At 37.6% G+C, this 19,670-nt stretch overlaps 1 protein-coding gene across 7 annotated transcripts; it reads right to left on the reverse strand.

The window, feature by feature from the left end:
- Positions 1 to 1,257: 1,257 nt before the first annotated feature.
- On the reverse strand, positions 1,258 to 19,665 carry Ifi207 (interferon activated gene 207). Of its 7 annotated transcripts, none has more exons than XM_011238800.3 (10): positions 19,422 to 19,665; positions 14,021 to 14,305; positions 12,930 to 13,147; positions 12,275 to 12,433; positions 10,109 to 10,276; positions 7,132 to 8,374; positions 6,716 to 6,963; positions 5,243 to 5,659; positions 2,768 to 2,956; positions 1,258 to 1,586 (listed from the first exon to the last, which is right to left on the reverse strand). In XM_011238800.3, the coding sequence occupies exons 2-10, from the start codon at positions 14,283 to 14,285 to the stop codon at positions 1,566 to 1,568; spliced, it is 2,928 nt and encodes a 975-aa protein (XP_011237102.1). In that variant the 5' UTR covers positions 14,286 to 14,305; positions 19,422 to 19,665; the 3' UTR covers positions 1,258 to 1,565. The 7 variants fall into 7 exon arrangements, with proteins under 7 accessions (XP_011237102.1, XP_011237101.1, XP_011237100.1 ...); XM_011238799.3 differs by having other exon boundaries at positions 7,090 to 8,374; positions 19,422 to 19,664; XM_011238798.3 differs by having other exon boundaries at positions 6,716 to 8,374; positions 12,930 to 13,141; positions 19,422 to 19,661.
- Between the last annotated feature and the right edge of the window lie 5 nt (positions 19,666 to 19,670).

Genomic DNA, 19,670 nt, shown 5'->3' on the forward strand with positions numbered 1-19,670 from the left:
GTGTACACAGTAGATGTGGATAATGATTTCTGCCTGGAAGGTGCATTGAGGTTATAGGACAAGAAATGTGGGGTTTCAAGGTGATAAACAATAGTCTGTCTCACCCTCACATGTTGGAAGAGCAAAGCTAAAGCAAAACAAGTAATAAAAACAAACAGAATTTCCTTCCACAAATGCATTCTAGTGACATTAATCTATCGATGAGAAGTGATTGTGAATTAAAAACATCCCATTAAGCTCAAAATTCCAGTATCATTAGAATGGGGAATAAGACATGGATTTACATCAATAAGATGTGAGAGGCACTCATCCTTAGTTCTTGCATCTTCCTGCCTATATTTCTGCTGCCAAAACCTCTATCAATCCTCCTTGCCTCCATTTCACATCATTACATGGGACTGTGAATATTGGTTGTAAACAGATGGAATCTGGAATTGCTTGGGAGAATACTTTTAATATGTGCAAGAGGGCCTTCTAGACTTTCAGAAGGAATTTGCAAACACTCATCATGAGTGTGGGTTGCATCAAATAGGTTCAGGTCTCTAATGTGTGTGTGCATGTGCGTGTGTGTGGGGGGGGGAGAGACAGAGAGAGAGAGAGAGAGAGAGAGAGAGAGACAGAGAGAGAGAGAGAGAGAGAGAGAGAGATCAACTCTAGAACTCACTTTTCTCCACCCAACTCGTTCTTCTTTACCATTAAACCATTTGCAAAAAATCCATCCACTGATCCTTCTGTTCGTTTATCAAGTCTGTCTTCACAGCAGTGAGAGAAGTCAACAATCAAGAAAGGCACCTCTGGGAATGCTCCTGTTTTAATGCCTTAGATTTCCTTTCTCATAAGCCTTCTTCATTTGGCTTTAAAGATTTGCAGTGATTTTATTTCACTCTGGAATTGAAGATGGGATGCCTTACAATTGAAAATAGTATGCCCCACCCTAAATACCTCATTCTGGGGATTTTTTCCAATACCTAAACTCTGTAATGCACTCACATTACTCAGCATCGTGGGTGTGAAGATTTAATGCTGTCCTCAGCATATTAGTTTTAGAAACTACACTCAAGGCTGAGTTCTACCGCCTCCCACCCGCATCTTATTAATACCTTAATTTCATGGGTAGAAAACTCAGTCTACTTGTTCCTGAACATGCTTTATCCTTACACATCACATTTCAAGCCTGTATTCTCCAGCTTTATCTGAGGGTCACTAACTATTTTAAAGCACCTCTCAAATGGTTAAAAAATACTCCCAAATGCACACTGCTTTACAGAAATTGTGTGAATTTATTTTAAGTTTTAGGTATAAAAATTACAAATTAAACAATCACAGAAGTTATAGAGACAACATATAAAACTTTGATAATAGAAAATGTGTAAAGCATATAAGAAAGCCCCATTTCTTAGAATTAAGAGCTGCTTTTAGTAGAGCTGGTATTTCAACAGGCCTATGCACTTTTATTTTCTGTACTTGAATCTTATCTCCACAAAAAATGTCATTGGCATCCAGGTTTTCAGAAGTATGGTTCCAGAGAGGTTCCCCTGACTGAGTCTGGGTTGAGTGGCTTTCCTTCACCTTCTAGCATTGATGACCTTAAAGAAGAAAACAATGAAGTCAGATCACTTGGAATGCAGTCAGATCCACACCCTTCTTGCTGACTACTCACCATGAGTGCCATGTGCCCTTTTCTCACTCTGACCTTAAATACATCTCTGTTCTTGGAGTCAGCTTTGTTCCCTTCCTTGGGATTGTAAAATTAGCAAGTCACTCCTGCAGCTTCAGCATAGGTGGAAGAGCAGGGTTTGTTACAGAGGTACAGGGGAAAGGAAAGAGTTGTAAGGCCTGAGGTAAGGACTGAGTTGCAGAGTTTCATTGAACAGGGAGGTTGGAAAGAAGAAAAAAGAGGCTTTGCTGCCATGGGAGAAGGATTGGAATTTTGACAAATGGCTGATGGTTTGGAGAACAGGGTAAAGTAAGAGTGTTTCTATGTGAATGACGAAGTCATCACTTACTTTTCTTTTGTTTACGTTACAATAGTGGTGTGTTCCTGTTTGTGTGTGAGTGTGTGTGTGTGTGTGTGTGTGTGTGTGTGTGTGTGTGTGTGTGTGTTTAACATAAACACTACATAGATGTAGGTCAAAGGAAGATGGAGCAGAACCACTTGGCCTGGAGAAGCCACAAGTAGCAAGGAATCTCATAACTGAGAAATAGAGCTGTGTAGTGATATATCTGCTGAAAAATCTGTGTAACTTATAAGTATTATAATTGAGTGGTTTGGTGTTTTCTTTGCACAGGCTTATTGGGATTGGTGATTTACAACAACACCTTGTCATCTAACTTGCTCAGGACATCCTTGGGAACTTATGATTTCTATCCATTATCCTTTGCAACAGAAAGTATTTACATGTTATAAATGAAGACCTCGAAGTTCTTTGTCTTTTAATATTCGGTCAATTTGAAACATCAGAGAGTCAGAATTTGAAACAAGCCTCTTAATTTTCCTGTCAAATATTCCCTCTGCTAAATGGGACAGTTTTCTTTTAATCAATTAGCTAAACATATACCAATGGTTGAATATTTCTGAATTTGTTTTCTTATTATGATTTAAAAACTCGTCTTAAAAGAAATGGAATGAAGCTTATATGTTAAGTGAGCAAACCTTGATTTTTCCTCCACCTATTGGATTTTCTACATATTGCCAATAGTCATGCTTTGCTAGAGTATTAAAAAGTACGTGATTCTTAGGAAGCATGGTGTTTCTTAAGGGTTGTACCTGCATGTAACTGTGCCTTACAGACTTCAGCTGCAACCCATCTTCAATGAGATTCAATTCAAAGCAGACAAGTCTAAGTTTATTGCCTGGTTCACACGTGATATTGGTGAGTCGTCCATAAACCATCACTTCCATTTTCCCTGTATTATCTTTAACTCCATAGTAAATGGCTTTATTCCTCTCAGTTTTCTGAAAGAACAAATGAACATGGAATCTTCTACAAAATATGTCAAAGCTTGTCACATCTATGAGAACTAAAATGTGTCAACATAAACCTGTCCCCAACCAGGCAACTATGGTTCTTAGGTTTAGAATTGGAGGTAAAAGTGCAGTGGGCAAGGGTGCTTTTGGTCAAACCTGATGACCTGGGCTCAATTACTAGGACTCATGGGAGAGGGAAAGAACTCATCACTGGGGGCTGGAGAGATGGCGTGGTGGTTAAGAGCACAGACTCCTTTTCCAGAGGTCCTGAGTTCAATTCCCAGCAACCACATGGTCGCTCACAACCATCCGTAATGGGATCTGATGCCCTTTTCTGGTACATCTTAAGACAGCGACAATGTATTCACATACATGAAATAAATAAGTAAATCTTTAAAAATAAAACTTAAAAAAAGAAAGAACTCATAACTGAAACTTGACTTCCAACCTCAATATTAGTTTCATGACCTTCGTGTTTCTTCTCAACCCTCAAAGACAAAATTAATAAATATTCAAAAAGTAGAATTACAAGAATTAAATAGTTTAGGCTATTCCAGTGAATGAATCTTTTCTTGGAAATCACTCCTGAGGTTTCATTCGTGATCCTAGCCTTTAATGACTGAAACATCTCTCCAGCCCTTGGACGCCACTAATAAGATTTACCTGTTTGTGGTCTTTATCTACTAGGTATCTTTAAGAAAAATCAGTACCTTTCTAAGCACTAGTAGTGACATACTAGAATATCTGAGATTTCTTAAAGATCCCATGCAGAGTATCAAAAATGAAAACAACTACAGAACTAAACCACAAAGCCATCTGATTACCATTGCAGGTTTTGTAGGGACATCCAAGAGACCTGAGAAGAAAGGTTACTTGTGCTTCATTATGAAGGTAGGGAACATTATTAGAAGCCCACATTACTTTACTTATTTTAACTTTTATTGAAAATAAAGTTACTTTCATACAATATATTCTGAATATAGTTTCCCTTTACCTACCTCTTCTCAGATACTTCTCATCTACCCAAACTGACATCTCTATATCTTTCTCTCAATTTAAAAAACAAACAGGCAATTTAAAAAGACAGAACAACAGAACTAAAACAAAACAAACTAACAGACAATAAAGAAACAAAGAAATAGCACAAGAAATAGATACACAGACACATATACAGATATATAGATACATATGCACACACATACACATAGATGTACACACATGTACACACACATGTGCACAAACACATGCATACACATGCACACACATGTGAACACACATGCTTAGATATGCACACACACATATGCACACACATGCACACACACACATATGCACACACATGTGCACACCCACATGCATACAAACAGAACTCCTTTAAAAATGAATCACAATTTCTCAGTGCACACCTTGATTCACTCTAAATCTCACAAAGGTTAAGTCACTATAACATTTAGTTCTGGTGTGTTAGTTTTTAACCCACTGAGTTTACTTATTGTGTAACCAAATTTACCAGTGCAGCCAAAGACAGCATAGGTAAAAAGTAGAAAGTCATGACGATATTCATATGCATGGAATTAAAAAATTATGCATTAAGCAAGCATACAAATAAATTGGTATGTTAGCACATAATGAAACACTACAAAGTTACAGAATTCTTTAAATTTCCACACCTTCATTGTGTCTTCTGAGAAAATCTGAAATTAAACTTTAGTGTTAAATTCCCCTTTCATTATTTAAAATATAGTCACTTTATCAAAAAATCTTGATAAAATAGGAAAGAATATGAGAATATGACTTCTTTAAAGATCTAATCCTGCCTTGTGGGAAATGTCTTCATTCCATGGCAGAATAATCTACTTGGTTTCTTAATCTCATCTTCTCAAACTGTATCAAGGATAGGAGTTTGGCTCTTTATTCACAATTGAGTTGCCCCTAATACAGGTAAGGTAGAAATAAAGAAATAAAATCTAAGAAGAAAATGTGCTATAAACTGAACAGTGTCTGGGACTAGGGTGGCTATAGCTGGATTGTCCTTGCCAGGAAAAGGCCAAAGGTTATTGAAAAATCTCTTTCTAAAGAATTTTCCTGGTGGATCCTGGAGAAGAATTGTAAGAGACTACAGAAATCCCCAAAGTGAGGAATCCTTGCCTGGTTTCTTTCTGCTATGGAAGGCAATGATTTCCTGTGTTAAGTACATTGAGCAAATTCCAGTTGAGCAAATTTAAACCTAAAATCTCAGATTGCAGAGGACATTTTACAAGTATTGCAATGGCTTACCTTAATTACTAAGTACTCTCCACTCACAAATGTCCCCTTTGCTTGTGAGAAAAGATAAGAAATTTTAGGAGTTGCATTAGCTCTTTGTCTCAGTGTATTTGAGATGACCATTGTTGGGTTAACGTTCACATCAGAGACACAGGAAGCTCTGTATATCTCCAAAAATCCATTGCACCCAAAATAATCTGATATGGCAATGATATTTCTTGGGATGAACTTGCTTATTAGAGCTGTGTCAAAAACCTTCACTCTGAAGAACTCAGTTTCAGTAGCCACTGTAGCATGAAACATCCTTTTATCTTCTTCCAGGTCATATGTAAATGGTTCTGTTACTTTCAGCACCATCACTTGTTTGGGACCTTGATGGTGACCTTCTTCCCTAGAAGGCTCCTTTGGTACAGTTCCTCTCCTTGGTGTCTACATAAAACACACATTGGGATAAGACAATATAGTTCAGACAAATCATAAGGAAAAAAATGCCACTGAATAGAATGGAGAACATATAAACAATGGTTGCCATACTAAAAGCTACCTAAAGGAAGAAATGTATATTTACCTAAATATTTACTAAAATTTACCTAGAACACATCCTAGTGATTCCAGTTAATACAAATTATACCTGGTAGATAAAGGTATCACACTTCTGGGAATTGAATCCAAAGCCTTCAATGCTCTAGTCGAGTTTTCTATCTAGGAACATTTTGAAGATTTCAATTCAAAACAGTTTCTAAAATAAAATTAGAGCTTTTTTTTGCAAAAGTGTTAAGTAGGCTGCCACAGGAAGATAATCTCAAACATTGTTAAGAAGTAAGTGTTCAGGATAGAAGCTATTCTTTTTGCCTAATAACAAGCACTGGGAAAAATCCTGGAATTAGTCATAAAGCATGAAGGTAGTTCACTTTGAGCACCTACTCAGTATCCTACTTCATTTCTGTGTATCAGGAAAGCATGTTGAAATGGAGGTAACAGTGAAGGACTGAAAGAGGAGGCATGTTGTCAGGAATGGGCAACTTGGGTACCAGCACAGGGAGGCAGCTATGAACTAGCAGCACTCTCAGTGGTCTGACATGGAAATGTATACAGATTTCACTCTGTGGGTGACACAGCTTCACTCTGATTCTTCATCAGTGTGTTCTGTCATTGGGAAGTACATTTCTGTTGTAATGAGCAGTGTTATCAATAAGAAAATAACACCTTGACAGGAAGTACAAGGTGCAAAATTAAATCAAGTGTCTCACTATTCTCCTTACAGATAAGGAGTGACTGGGTGATCATTGATTTAGATATTTCCTCAGTGGAGAAGCACGTACAATGTATATTACAATTGAATTTAGGGAAAGGATAAGTAGCTATACACAATAAAAATTAGTAATTACTTGAATAAAGGATCGTGTGTACATATAGATTAACAAAGAAGCCTTCTTAGTTTGTGCTAATGCCTGTCATTATATTGTTAGAAGAGGAGGTCATTACCCAGGATGGACTGCTGTGTACTGTTGCTGAAGGCACTGGAATAGCACTGAGAGCCCTAGATGCTGTTACTGGACACAACTGTGGAGCCAGAAGATTGCTGGATGCTGTTGGTAGAGTTGCATGTGGAGCCAGGAGGTTGCTAGATGCTGTTGATGAAGTTGCATGTGGAGCCAGGAGGTTGCTAGATGCTGTTGATGAAGTTGCATGTGGAGCCAGGAGGTTGCTAGATGTTGTTGATAGAGTTGCATGTGGAGCCAGGAGACTATTGGATGGTGTTGATAGAGTTGCTTGTGGAGCCAGGAGGTTGCTAGATGCTGTTGATGAAGTTGCATGTGGAGCCAGGAGGTTGCTAGATGTTGTTGATAGAGTTGCATGTGGAGCCAGGAGGTTGCTAGATGTTGTTGATAGAGTTGCATGTGGAGCCAGGAGGTTGCTAGATGCTGTTGATACAGTTGCTTGTGGAGCCAGGAGGTTGCTAGATGCTGTTGATAGAGTTGCATATGGAGCCAGGAGGATGCTATATGTTGTTGATGAAGTTGCATGTGGAGCCAGGAGATTGCTGGATGTTGTTGGGGGGGTTGCATTTGGATTCAGGATACTCATGGATGCTGTTGGGGAAGACACCTGAGGTGCTTGGACTTTCATGGATGCTTTTACTTCAGGGAGGGAAAAGGCCTTCCCAGTACCGGATGCTGCCCCTTGTGTCAACTGAGTGGTGCACTTATTTCTGGACACTGTTGATGAAGGAGCACGATGAGCCTGGACACAAATGGATTCTCTTTCTGGATGAATTTGAGTACTCTGGGCTCTGCTTGTGGCTTTTGACAAAGGTACCAGAAGAGATGTAGAACTGCTGGGTGTTGCTGATGGAGGTGCCACAGAAGCCTGGAAATAATTGGGTTCTGTTGGTAAAGATACTTGAGAGGCCTGGACATTCTTGGATGCTTTTACTGTAGCAGAGTTAAGAATCTGAATGCTACTGGATCTTGTTGTTTGAAGTATCTGTTTGACAGAGGTGCTTCTGGACACAGTTGCTAGAGTATGAGAAACCTGAACACTGCTGGATGATGTTGCTGAAGAAGGCATCTTTAGGAGCTGGGCTTTGCTTGTCAGTGTTGTTGGAGGCATTTTAGTAGTTTGGAGATTTTTGGATGCTATTGCTTGATTGTGAGGATCCTCTGTGCTACTGAATGCTTCTTGTGTAGGAAGGTGAAGGTCCTGGATACTGCTGGGTACCTTTATTAAAGACATGTGAGGAGCAATGGAAGAGCAGGACACTGTTTTTGAAGGCATAAGAGGAACCCTGACATTACTGAATCCTGTTGCTGATGGTACATAAGGAACCTGGGCACCACTGGACTGGATGGAATGTGCATTAGAGTTCAGATGAACATTTGAGTCTGACGTTAGAGACACTGAAAGATTATGGCAAGGTGATCTTGAAGAGCTTGGAGACATCTTTAAATCCAAGTGAGCTTCTAGAGGCTTCTGAGAAGACTGAAGTCTGCTAGAAGGAATTGCTGAAAGTCCTTCAAAGGTCGGGAGTTCACTTACAGCTGGGAAGTTGCTGGATGATGAAAATTCTACAAGTTGATGAATTTCCTGAGGACCCCTTGTCTTTATGATACCATGTTTTGGGATGGTTGTGTTTTTCTGTTTCTAAAGGAAAATAGGATTGTGAATTTTTTTTTTATTTTGCTTATTTTTTTTTTAAATCAGACCAAGTACATCTTTTCATTTTCCCTTCTGAAAAAAGGACCTTTATCCTGTCAGGTTTCTCCTGGGCTGAGGAAGTATTTTAACTCACACTTAGGGATTTCTATCACTTAGCCTAATCCATTTGTAATCAATTTTACAACTTCACTTAAACGCCAGTAAAATGTAATTGGTCTGGAATGGAATGTTTGCTGAAAGTATTTTACGAAACTTGTCAGATCTTACTCAGTCTGGTTCAACTCCTTGTTATTTTGTGGGAAGCTAGGCTTGTAGCAAAATTACTTCATATTTCTGGACTTTCTTTCATGTAGAATTTCTAATCCATTAATTTTGTGTTATATATATTCTCTATAGCACATAGGGAGCCCAGTTCCCACACTTTTTGCTGATGTGAATGAAATTGTGTGATAGGTACCATAAAATAATGAACCATATAGATGAATTCTGGTAGATGAGGATGTAGTCAATTGTTGGAGTGCTGGAATATGCCTGAATCTCATCTGGACTCATTTAAAATTTTGGTTAGATCTTTAAAATGACCATAATTCCAGTTCAATGAAACTATGTATGTGGGAAACTCTTATACTTCAGGCAACAGTTTGAGTTTTAGGGTGTTCATTACACTTTTCTATTCTTAGAGAAGTGGTATAAAGCTTTAGTCACTATAAATTTGACTTTAACAGGAAATTAAGTTCCTTTGCAAATAGGTCCATGTAACAGCCATGACCACTTTTACTGGTTTCTTTGTATATTTTTTGATCCTTCATGGTACAAGTTTTTGAAAATGCAACCTTTGTCATGAACCTGATGCCACTCAAGCCAAAACTGTCCTTAACTATAGCCTGTTTTCCTGGACTGTATACATTTAGAAGTATATAGTTGTTACCATTTATGAACACGGATAATTAGATGTGCCCAAGGATTTCAATCCATGATATATCACAGGACTCTCTCTATCAGTTAAAAGAACTGAACATTGACTAGAGTGTTAAACAAAATTGTACCATGTAACAAAATGATGTTTGTGTAATTGCAAGACATGGTATCAAAATACATACCTAATAAATGATAATATCATTAAATATTACATTGTTAAGGGAAGTGCTTTCACTGTTATAGTCATTGTAATTATTTTAAGAAGTCTTCAGGATGGTAAGTGGAAGCTGTTCCCTTTGACGATGTATGGCAGGGAGAGTTTGGGATATACCTGGAACAGGTATGAAGCTAACTCATAGCAAAAGTGACTATTACAGGTATAGAACATTTTGTCAGTAATGGTCAGGGATTAATATTTCTCAAACAGGGACATATCACATGTCAAAATACCTCCTTAGTAGAACACAGAATGACAAAAATAACCTCATTAGATGGGTTACCAGCAAAGGGAAACAGGCTGAGAAACAGGCAATGGCAGGTTGATACACTCTGGTGTCCCATATACTTTCTTCTGAACCCAAAGCAGAGAGTTGGTTGACAACACTAGAAATCTTTTCATAAATACTTACCTTTTCAATTCAATCTGAGGCTGTGTTACATGATAAGGTAACTTAATGTGTTATTGAATAGAATGGGGAAAGTCTTTGTAGTAGGGGATTAGTGAGAAGTTTTTCCAAGATTGTGGGGAGCCCGGTGATGTGCTTTGGGAAGAGGCAAGCACAGGGAATAGGAAAGTGATACCTTGTTTGAGGAACTGCTGGGTGGTGTTGGTGGTGCCATAAGAGGAGTCTGGAGACAATCTTCATCTTTTTTTCTATCGGTTCCTAAAGGTTCTGAAAGCTGAGCCTGCTCCTGGGTGAGCTTCTTTTTCTTTTCACCTTCACTTTTTGTGATTTGTTTTCTCTTTGTCTGAAAGAGAAACATTGTCTTTCTCTCTAGATTCTCCCATGTGTTAGAAATTGAACCCTGAGCCTTGTACACAGTAAGCTTTATATAGTTTCATCATAAGCCTTTGGGAATGTCTTTAAAATGAAATGAAGCACAATATTTTCAAGATCATAAGAAGCTTAGATTTATTACTGAATTTATTACTGAATTCTAATTATATTTGTTTCATTGTGAATACACCTCATTCTTAACAAATGAATTGTACTGTGTAGTGGTTTCATTAGGAATGTCTCCCATAAACTCACATATTTGAATGGTTGTCCACCAGGGAGTGACACTCTTTCAAATAGATCCCCGAGTCTTAAGGAGACAGATTCAATAAATACATCCCATTGAAGAGTGACTGCTCTAAAATCACTCACTATGTACACATAAGCTAGTTGTGTGTCTTTGTGTCAATTCCTACCTATGGCAAGAAGCATCTCTGATGGGAGCTGAATGAGGCACAGCTCTATAGGTATGGCGACATATCATTAGGATTCATTGTATTGCCACGTTCCTTTAGTAAAATAATAGTCGTAGGTTTTCTCCTAGGCACATGACCTATTTAGTCTCAGATTCCTGACGCCTTTAGCAGTATCTGGTATGGGTTCCATCTCTTAGAGTGGGCCTTTGTCAAAGGTCACCTTCACTCCAGCAGAGACAGGAACGACGCGGACACCAAGTCAGATTCACGCCGCAACGTCTTTACTTCTTGCTTTTTCTTTTACAGCTCTCTTCCCCAGCAGCTTCTTAGGACAAGGGCTAAACTACTCCTATTTCAACAGCTTCTCTTACTCTACTTCTACTCCACTGCAAGGGCTAAACAACTCTTATTCACTACTACTGGCTTCTACCTAGGGCAAGGGCTAAAAACCACAACACACTACTCCCTCCGACTCACCTCCTTCTAGCTCCACCTCACCTCATCCAATCAGAAATCACACAAGCTCCAGGCACGAGCTTAAGTCGTTCACAGATAGGCTGACAGCTCTGGATCGGGAGGAACTGTCCAGCCTGGCAGGCAGCCCACGCATGCAGCCTCACTGTGCATGCTCAGGCAAGGCAGTAACAAGTGGGTTTCACGGGGCCTGCGGCCTTGACCCCAATCAAAACATAGTGAGATACTCCAATTTCAGTTGTATTATTTATTTATTTTGTGACCTCTAAGCCTCACAAGAACCTTAACTGGATAAGACAGCCCTCATCTATCCTTCTTAGCTGTGCTGATCCTTTTGTTTTCCTGGTACTCATAAAATCTCAGGTTTGAAAGTATTTATAGGAAAAATAGAAAAACCAGAATCCTAAAAATACACAGAAAACTTGGAAAACAAACATTATTTCTGTGTCATAACTGGTAATAATACAAGAGTATATTATCCAGTTAAAAACAATCCATTTCCAACCCAGCATGGCTAGGACTTCTGGAGGGATATATTAAGGTTAGAGCAAGATACCATCACTCGAATTTAGAAGATAGATGGGTTTAGACACTTACAGCCCTTTAAGATGGAATGGCTATACAATGTGTCAACTGTTCTGAAGAATTGAGTACGCTAATATGCATTTAAAAAAGATAAAAGCTTAGATGTATACAAGAAATATATGTGAGAGTACAAGAGAGGAGAAACAGAGTGCTTTGCTTCTGATACTTCCAAGTGCCGGACTCTTTGCTTCCCTCTTCCTGCCTGGGATCAAAACAAGCAGACTCCTTGTCAACTCCTTGTTGACAGAAGTAACAAGTTCATTAAATGTTTTCATCTAAACAAAAGGTTATGAGTCAGCAAATTCTTTGTTTGTATTACGTACGTATTATTTTGTGTCTGCTACTGTCTTTGTATGATGATCTACATCATATTCAGACTCTGTGTATGTCTGATTAATTTCATCTCAGGGATAAGTGGGGGACATGGTCAGAATTGCAAGACCTGTTCTTCATATTTAGATTGAAGAAATGAAATGGTAGCAGAAAGCTAGTACCTGAGCCAAAGAAATTATAGATGAAGCTGAAAATGAGACCTGGGATATTGGTGACTGGCTTGTGGCTGTGGGTCCTTCACAACAGGGAGGCTGATCTGCTTTCCCAGATGCTTTGGTCTTTTTCACATCAGTCTTTTCTTCACTCATACCTTTCCTTTTCTGAAATTATAGCCATTGCCCTGTTAATGAGCCTAATCAGTTGAGCAAAGTGCGTCTTCATTATTAGGTAGTAGATTTATTATGCCTGAATATGTTGGGAACTTGAAGGAGTAGCACTCACCCTTTGGGCAAATCTAAAATATGATCATTAATAGTGATAAAACTCTGTGTATAAGTGGTTTCGTCAAATAAAGGGAAAAGTTATATGCAAAATTTTTTCTATTATTACTTCTATGGTAGGACACAATTGAATTTGAATTAGAAAAGTAGGTTTGTGTAAATATGCTACAACCATGGCTCTACCTGGTTTTTAAGACCATGTCATCTCTAGTAGAAGAGAACACATATTAATGCCACATGATCAGTTATCCTTTGCTTCAATAAAAGCTTGAAGAGAAACTGATAAAGCAGGGAGTACATGATAGACTGGGCAGGGGGAAGAGGAATCACCTCTGCCTGTCTGCACTGCCAGGCCACCACTGTTCCTCAGGCTCACCTGGGCTGTAGAAGTCCCCGCCTGAGCTGTGGAAGTCCCCGCCTGAGCTGTGGAAGTCCCCGCCTGAGCTGTGGAAGTCTCCCCCTGAGCTGTGGAAGTCTCTTCCTGGGTTGCGGAAGTCTCTCCTCTTTCAGATGTTAGCATGTGGCTTGTAGTTGATGTAGGTGTTGCAGGACCTGCTTCTTGACCATTTTTTTCCAGTGATGTTTCTCCTGTTACTAGGATGTGGAGACTTTTTTTTTATCAGAACAAATGCATGAACAGGAAAGCCCACATAAACCAAAATAGATGGTCTAGGGACCATCAAGTCTTTCTGCCATTTCCTCTCTGGTGCATTTATATAGATGCTTATTCCAAAGTTTACTCTAGCAACACAACTCTAAAGGCACAACTTTTGATACCATCTTCTGTTAATCAATGTTTTCTTTACACGTCCCATATAAAATGAGAAATCCCTTCCTGCTCTTGAAGCCCATGTATCTCAGTCAAGCTTTTCTCATTCCCATTGTCCTACATTATCTTAAAATACACAATTTATCACATTGATTTGGTCATGTTTTGTGCATAATACACTCAAATAATAGATACAAGTAAAAGGAAATCTGACATAAACTTGTAAAATGAGATTTTAACTTTCTAAAGTCAATTGTGGATTTTAATCTTCTAAAATCTTTTTACCCAACTCAATAATTTTATGAAAAGCAGTGTTATCTCACACCTTCTTAAGACTCTATTTAATCAAAGTATATACTTATCTTTGTTAATAGAGATGATAATTATATTAGTATTCTTAATAGAATAGGTGAGACAATTTGTTAATGCATATATTAAATGTAAATCATAATTTTGTATTCAAATTTCGAACCTCTATGTTACATCTGGAAACCAAATCTTTGATCAACTTCTAATTTGTCTTTAATATACACAACAAATATACTCCTTAAATTACAAGCATACACTGGAAGGTGAATATCCTCAATAGACAATCCAAAGGACCAATATGGCCATGGTCTTTGAGGTGTATGTGTGGACTTCAAGGGAGTAGAGATAGCAAGACACTGGTAGGACTGGGGTTCTCTGTTTCAAGTTACCTTCTGATCTCTCTTTTTTAAGAATTTCAGCACGTTTTCTAAGAGCTGGTACTTTTTCACAAAACTCGATCAGTTCACCCAATCCAGCATCGGGTTTGAATTTCTCTTCCATCATGTTAGCAATCTGAATTGTGGAGTATTTCTCTTGGTTGTCTCTTTCCAGACTTAAATCTCTGGCCAGCAATGACTTAAATAAGCTAAAATGATGCTTATTGATACATTCAAGTCCTTTCAGCAGAACAATTCTCTTATATTCTTTCACCATCTTTCAAGTTGTTTGTGAGCCTGGAAGAAAATGTTGGCATATGTATGTTGTGCATGTATTCAGAAATTTCCAAAGAAAGACATTACTATGGGAATGAATGAGGTACATGGAAATACTGGACATAGGTATGTTCACAGAAAGAGAGCAGCATAATAGCTATTTATGTCACCAGGAATATTGGGAAAGAATTGCATTATTAGGAAAACTTTTAAAACAATCTTTATTATTAATAATTATTGTTGAGTTGGGTCAAGGGTAGTTGTGATGAATATTTGTCTGGAGATATTCCTCTGTGCCAGAACATAGGAGTATTGGTTTGTGGCTTCTCTTTTCTTCTGTTTCGGTCTCTGAACCTTTTCCTTTTTGTCTGCCTGTCAGATCCTGACTCCTGGTACCTATTCTGACTGTACTGGTTAAGTTTCTTATCACTATGAAAAGAACACCTGCTAGAAGAAACATGGGAAGAATGTTTCTTGTTCCTTATGGTTTCTCAATGGGTAATTAAGTGCCTGTAACCCAATCTGTGACCAGATAGCCTGTTAAATTTCTACAGACATGGTTGAATAAGAGTCTCTAAATTCGAACCCAGGTGCTTATAATCCTCTAGCCTCAGGCCTATGTTCCTACATCTGTCATGGAGGCTCTAGGCCCTAAACACTTCACAACCTCCAAAAATAGCATTGACAGCTGCTTGCCAAGTGTTGAAATGCTTGAGTCATGGAAAGCATTTTAAATTCAAAGCATGGTAATGACTAATGTGACAAATGAGGAAATGGACTTAACTCTCTCACGTTATATATGGGAACCTCTGGCAACATCACTGCATCTCTTTTCCCATTATGTCTTCCATAACATCTGTAAGTAATCTTATCTTTTCCCTAGGGTAGGTTAGGATATTTTCAGTCCTCATTGCTCCATCTCACTGTTGCTTTACAGAACTTCTTCATATTCTATCCTACAGAATCAAATGTTTATTGACTGGGATCATTTCAACACTTGTTACAACTTTTCCCTTCAGTGCTCAATATCTTTATACTGGTAACATTTTAGAGCCACACATTTGTGGCTGGTCTGGGCTATCTATTGAAGCCCAGATATAAAGTGACCTTTACAGAATAGAGGAGAATATTTGTAAAAGGTACATTCATATTGACATTGCAATTTTAATGACAATTGACATTGTAAATATCATGACAAATAAATTGACATTGTAAATACATGAAATTCAAAAAAATGAAAGGAAGGAAAAAGACATAAGATGACTACTCAAAAACTTAAACCCCACAAACAATGCAATGCAAAAGGGGGCTAAAGAACTGAACAATCAAATGAGAGGCATCCTTAGCAATACAGTCTTAGTATGCAGTTAGTTTGGTTACCAAGGGCAATGTCAATAGTCTGAGGGTTTTTTTGTTTTTTGTTTTGTTTTGTTTTGTTTTGTTTTTTTCCGGGAGACTTCTGCAGTCTCATTGGTCAATATCTTGTAGGGAGGGAATCCCAGTTTGTAACTGTGGTGTTCGTTTAATAATGCACGTTTTCTAACAGTGACATTGTGCACCCACACAAGGCAATTCTCTTCAGCTTATTTTATGATATATTTTTGAAATTATCTTACTAACTTGTGGGATTCTATATGCTTTGTCAAAAAACATTAGTTGTGATTAGCCCACCTATTACCTACTTCTTTCCCCTGTTTGCATTCTTATTTAAGCCTTCCTTCATTTCACATGTATCCAGTTATACCTCTTACACTTTTCTTAGTTCTATTGTGAAATAGGATATTTCTGTATAACTCTTCATATACCCTTCCATACTAAAATCAAGGTGTTCATACTTCTAGCAGATTCAGGTGGAAATATTTTGTTCCTAGCATTTACTGAGGAGTTATTAGCAGAAGGTAATTGCTAGGGGGAAGGAACAAATAATTATTTCTGAAAAGTGTGTCCAAGGTAGAAATCTCAAGTTCCAATGGATGATCCCACCTCTACACACACATGATCAGCAGCAACTGTATGTGGGTTATCTTACACATACATACATACATACATACATACATACATACATACATACATACATGCAAGCATACACAAAAGAAGATTTGTAGTTGGGGGATGTATTGGGGAAAGATATAGTGATAAGTTGGAGCAACTTACAAAGTGAGTTGATACTTCACTTTAAAACTGTATTAAATGCTTAGGAATAAAGAAAATTTTAAAAAATTACTAAACACACACTCTTGAAGAATGGTTCAGTTTTTCTAATCATTAGAGAAAGTTAAATAAAAATTATATAAAAAATGAAATCAAAGCTATTCTGATGTATAATGTTATAAACACTTAGAAGGTTTATTATTATAGAGATAAGAAATAAATTCTGAAAAGGATTCACAGAAACAGGAAATATAACACATTATTTGAAAAAATATAATTTAGTGTACACATTATAGGAAATAATAAAGAAAACCCTTAAATATAGAAAGCACAACCAGTGTATTTTACTTCTTCTAATATCTGGCTACATACCAAAAGAGATAAAATTTTAAAGTGGTTTAGATAAAAACAATACCTTTGAATTGCTGACAAAATACTATTTGATGGTTTTTTAAATATTAGCTATATACAGGAGATTATTTATTTCATCATTATTCACAATAGTTGAAATACAAAATAAGGTAAATATCCTTTAGTGGATGAGTTAATAAAGATAATGAGAACCCAGGTACCATGGTGCATGCATGGAAGTCCAGTCCTGTAGAAGTAGAGAGAGAAGGATGAGGAATACTTGCCTGTTCTCAGTTGTGAGACTCTGTCCCCCAAAATAGATGAAAAAAACAAAACACCCAAAAACACATGTATGGAAAGTAGACATTAAAAGGTCAGGGAGAAGTATCTGCTGTGCAACCGCTATGGACTGAGATTAGATCCCTGAAACTTTTGTAAAGAAACAACTCCCCGAAGTTGTCTGTGGTTTCCACACACATTCTGTGAATTGTATATAACTCCTCACATCCTCCCGCAAAGAACACAAGCATTCAGTAGCCATTCAAAGCAATGGATTTCTGTCACTTGAAATTTGAAAAAAATTGAATGAAACTGGTGATAAATATGTTCAGCAAAACATGGCAGACACAGGAATAAAAATACCTCATGTTTCAGTTATTCACAAAGAGGAACTTTGTAGAAAAATGGAATGGAATGGTGGTCAGTAGAGATGGGAAGAGGCAGAGGCAGAAGAAACATGTAGATGTTCAAAAAAGAACATCAAAACACAGCATAAGTCTCATCAAAAAACATGAAATCCTAACACATATAGTTACTGATTGTTGAAGACATAGAAATGCTGGTTACTTGGAGTAGACTACTACACATTATATGTACAAATTGATTTTATAATATGCCATATATAGGTCTATGAGCTAGAAAAATTAATAAATCATTTAAAATACAAATCTAAAAGTATACAGCATTTAGGAGGCAGAGATTGCTAGAAATCTGTAAATTTGGAGCCATCCTGGTCAACATAGTCAGTTCTAAGCCAATCAGTGCTACATAGTGAGACCTGTCTAAAAAACAAAAACACAACAGATCAAAAGGAAACAAAACCACAAAATGAGACCAATTTTAAAGTGGTTTAGATAAAAACAATACTTTTGAATTGCTGACAAAATACTATTTGATGGTTTTTTAAAATATTAGAAAAATTTGATGCTGAAAGACTAATATTTTTCTTTTTTTTGGTTTTGGTTTTTGTAGACAGGGTTTCTCAGTGTAGCCCTGGCTGTCTAGGAACTCACTTTGTAGACCAGGCTGTCCTGGAACTCAGAAATCTGCCTGCCTCTGCCTTCCAATTGCTGGGATTAAAGGCATGTGCCACCACTGCCGGGCTCTGAAAGAGTAATTTAAAAACACCAAAATTCTGCACTAGTATAGTTAAGGACCATCCAAGAAATTATCATAAAACCAAGAAATTATCATAAAACCTGGAGGCTCACTACTTAATAATGAAAAATTTCAACCCAAGAAAATGAAACAATTTTAATTATATAATTACCAAATAATAACAGACTTTAGTTTTATAACTACATCATTCTCATGACATTAAATAGTAAAATACAAAGTTAATCATAGACATTTAAGAGGGGCATGGTAGTGGATGTCTATGATTAAAGGCCTCCAGAGGCAGAGGCAGAGGCAGAGGCAGAGGCAGAGGCAGAGGCAGAGGCAGAGGCAGAGGCAGAGGCAGAGGCAGAGGCAGAGGCAGAGGCAGAGGCAGAGGCAGAAGAGGAAGAGAAAGAGGAAGAGGCAGAAAGACTGTAACTATGAGGGTGGCCTCAGCTATGTGCCAAGTTATAGGCAAACCTGGCTTGGATAATGAAATTATTTTTCAAACAGTAATAATAACAAGCAATAATACATATATAAACAGGAATGACATTGACTAATCATGACTATGGTTTTAAATTTATGCATATCTCAACTACTAAAAACTTAGGCAAAACACGATAAAAATATTAGAAAAATTTTAGGAAAAATTAATAACAATGAACAAGATTAACTTTAGCCCATTAGAAATCACCTCCAGCATGGAATGAAGAGGAGAGTATGACAAATATTGACTCTAACATCTGATACAAGAGGGAGCTAAGAGGAAACCTAAACATAAAAATGTCAAGACACTATTTAAATAACTGTATTAACAAACGTGGGACATTTTCTTCTACAGGCTAATGAGAGTTCTCAAGTTTTGTATATTCACAAAACTGGAAAGTATATTCATATTAAAGTGTGGTTTTCATTTAACATTATTTTAGTTATCATTTTTCTTGTTTCTGTCTTGTCTTTTACACAGTCATTCACCACAAACACCTTGCTCCCAAGTCTTCTCTAGTGAAGATAAATGAAGACCATTGATAAGCACTAACTCATGAAAAGTCATAGGAGTAGAGGTGGCACCTTTATTCTGACATGTGCTGTCTTCCTAGTGAAACATTTGAAACCAGCTAGAGCAGGTTCAACGCTGTGATTGCAGCTGGGACCAGCCCTGGTCCCCTCACCCCCCAACACTGATTTTTTTCTCTGTTCCTTTATATTTCATAGATAGATCTGACCACAAATTTAAGAAACAAAGAGAACTCACCTCCTTGGATATTTCTGCTGCGATGTACAGATCCTGAGACCTTCAACAACACAAGAAGTGGCCTGCTTGGCTCGAGTAGGTAGGTAGATCAGGTAGTAAATGAGAAACTGAAGCGTGGGGTGTAAAGGAAGGCACTAGTGATTAGGACACTCTCAGAGTTGTTTTTTGAGCAGCATTGGCTATCTCTCTGTGCTGTCTCCCTTGGGTGAGCAGTGCTGAAACAGCCAGGACTCCTCCCAGTTTTGTTCT

Source organism: Mus musculus, chromosome 1 (genome assembly GCF_000001635.26).
Source record: "Mus musculus strain C57BL/6J chromosome 1, GRCm38.p6 C57BL/6J".
In the NCBI taxonomy this organism is placed as follows: Eukaryota; Metazoa; Chordata; class Mammalia; order Rodentia; family Muridae; genus Mus; species Mus musculus.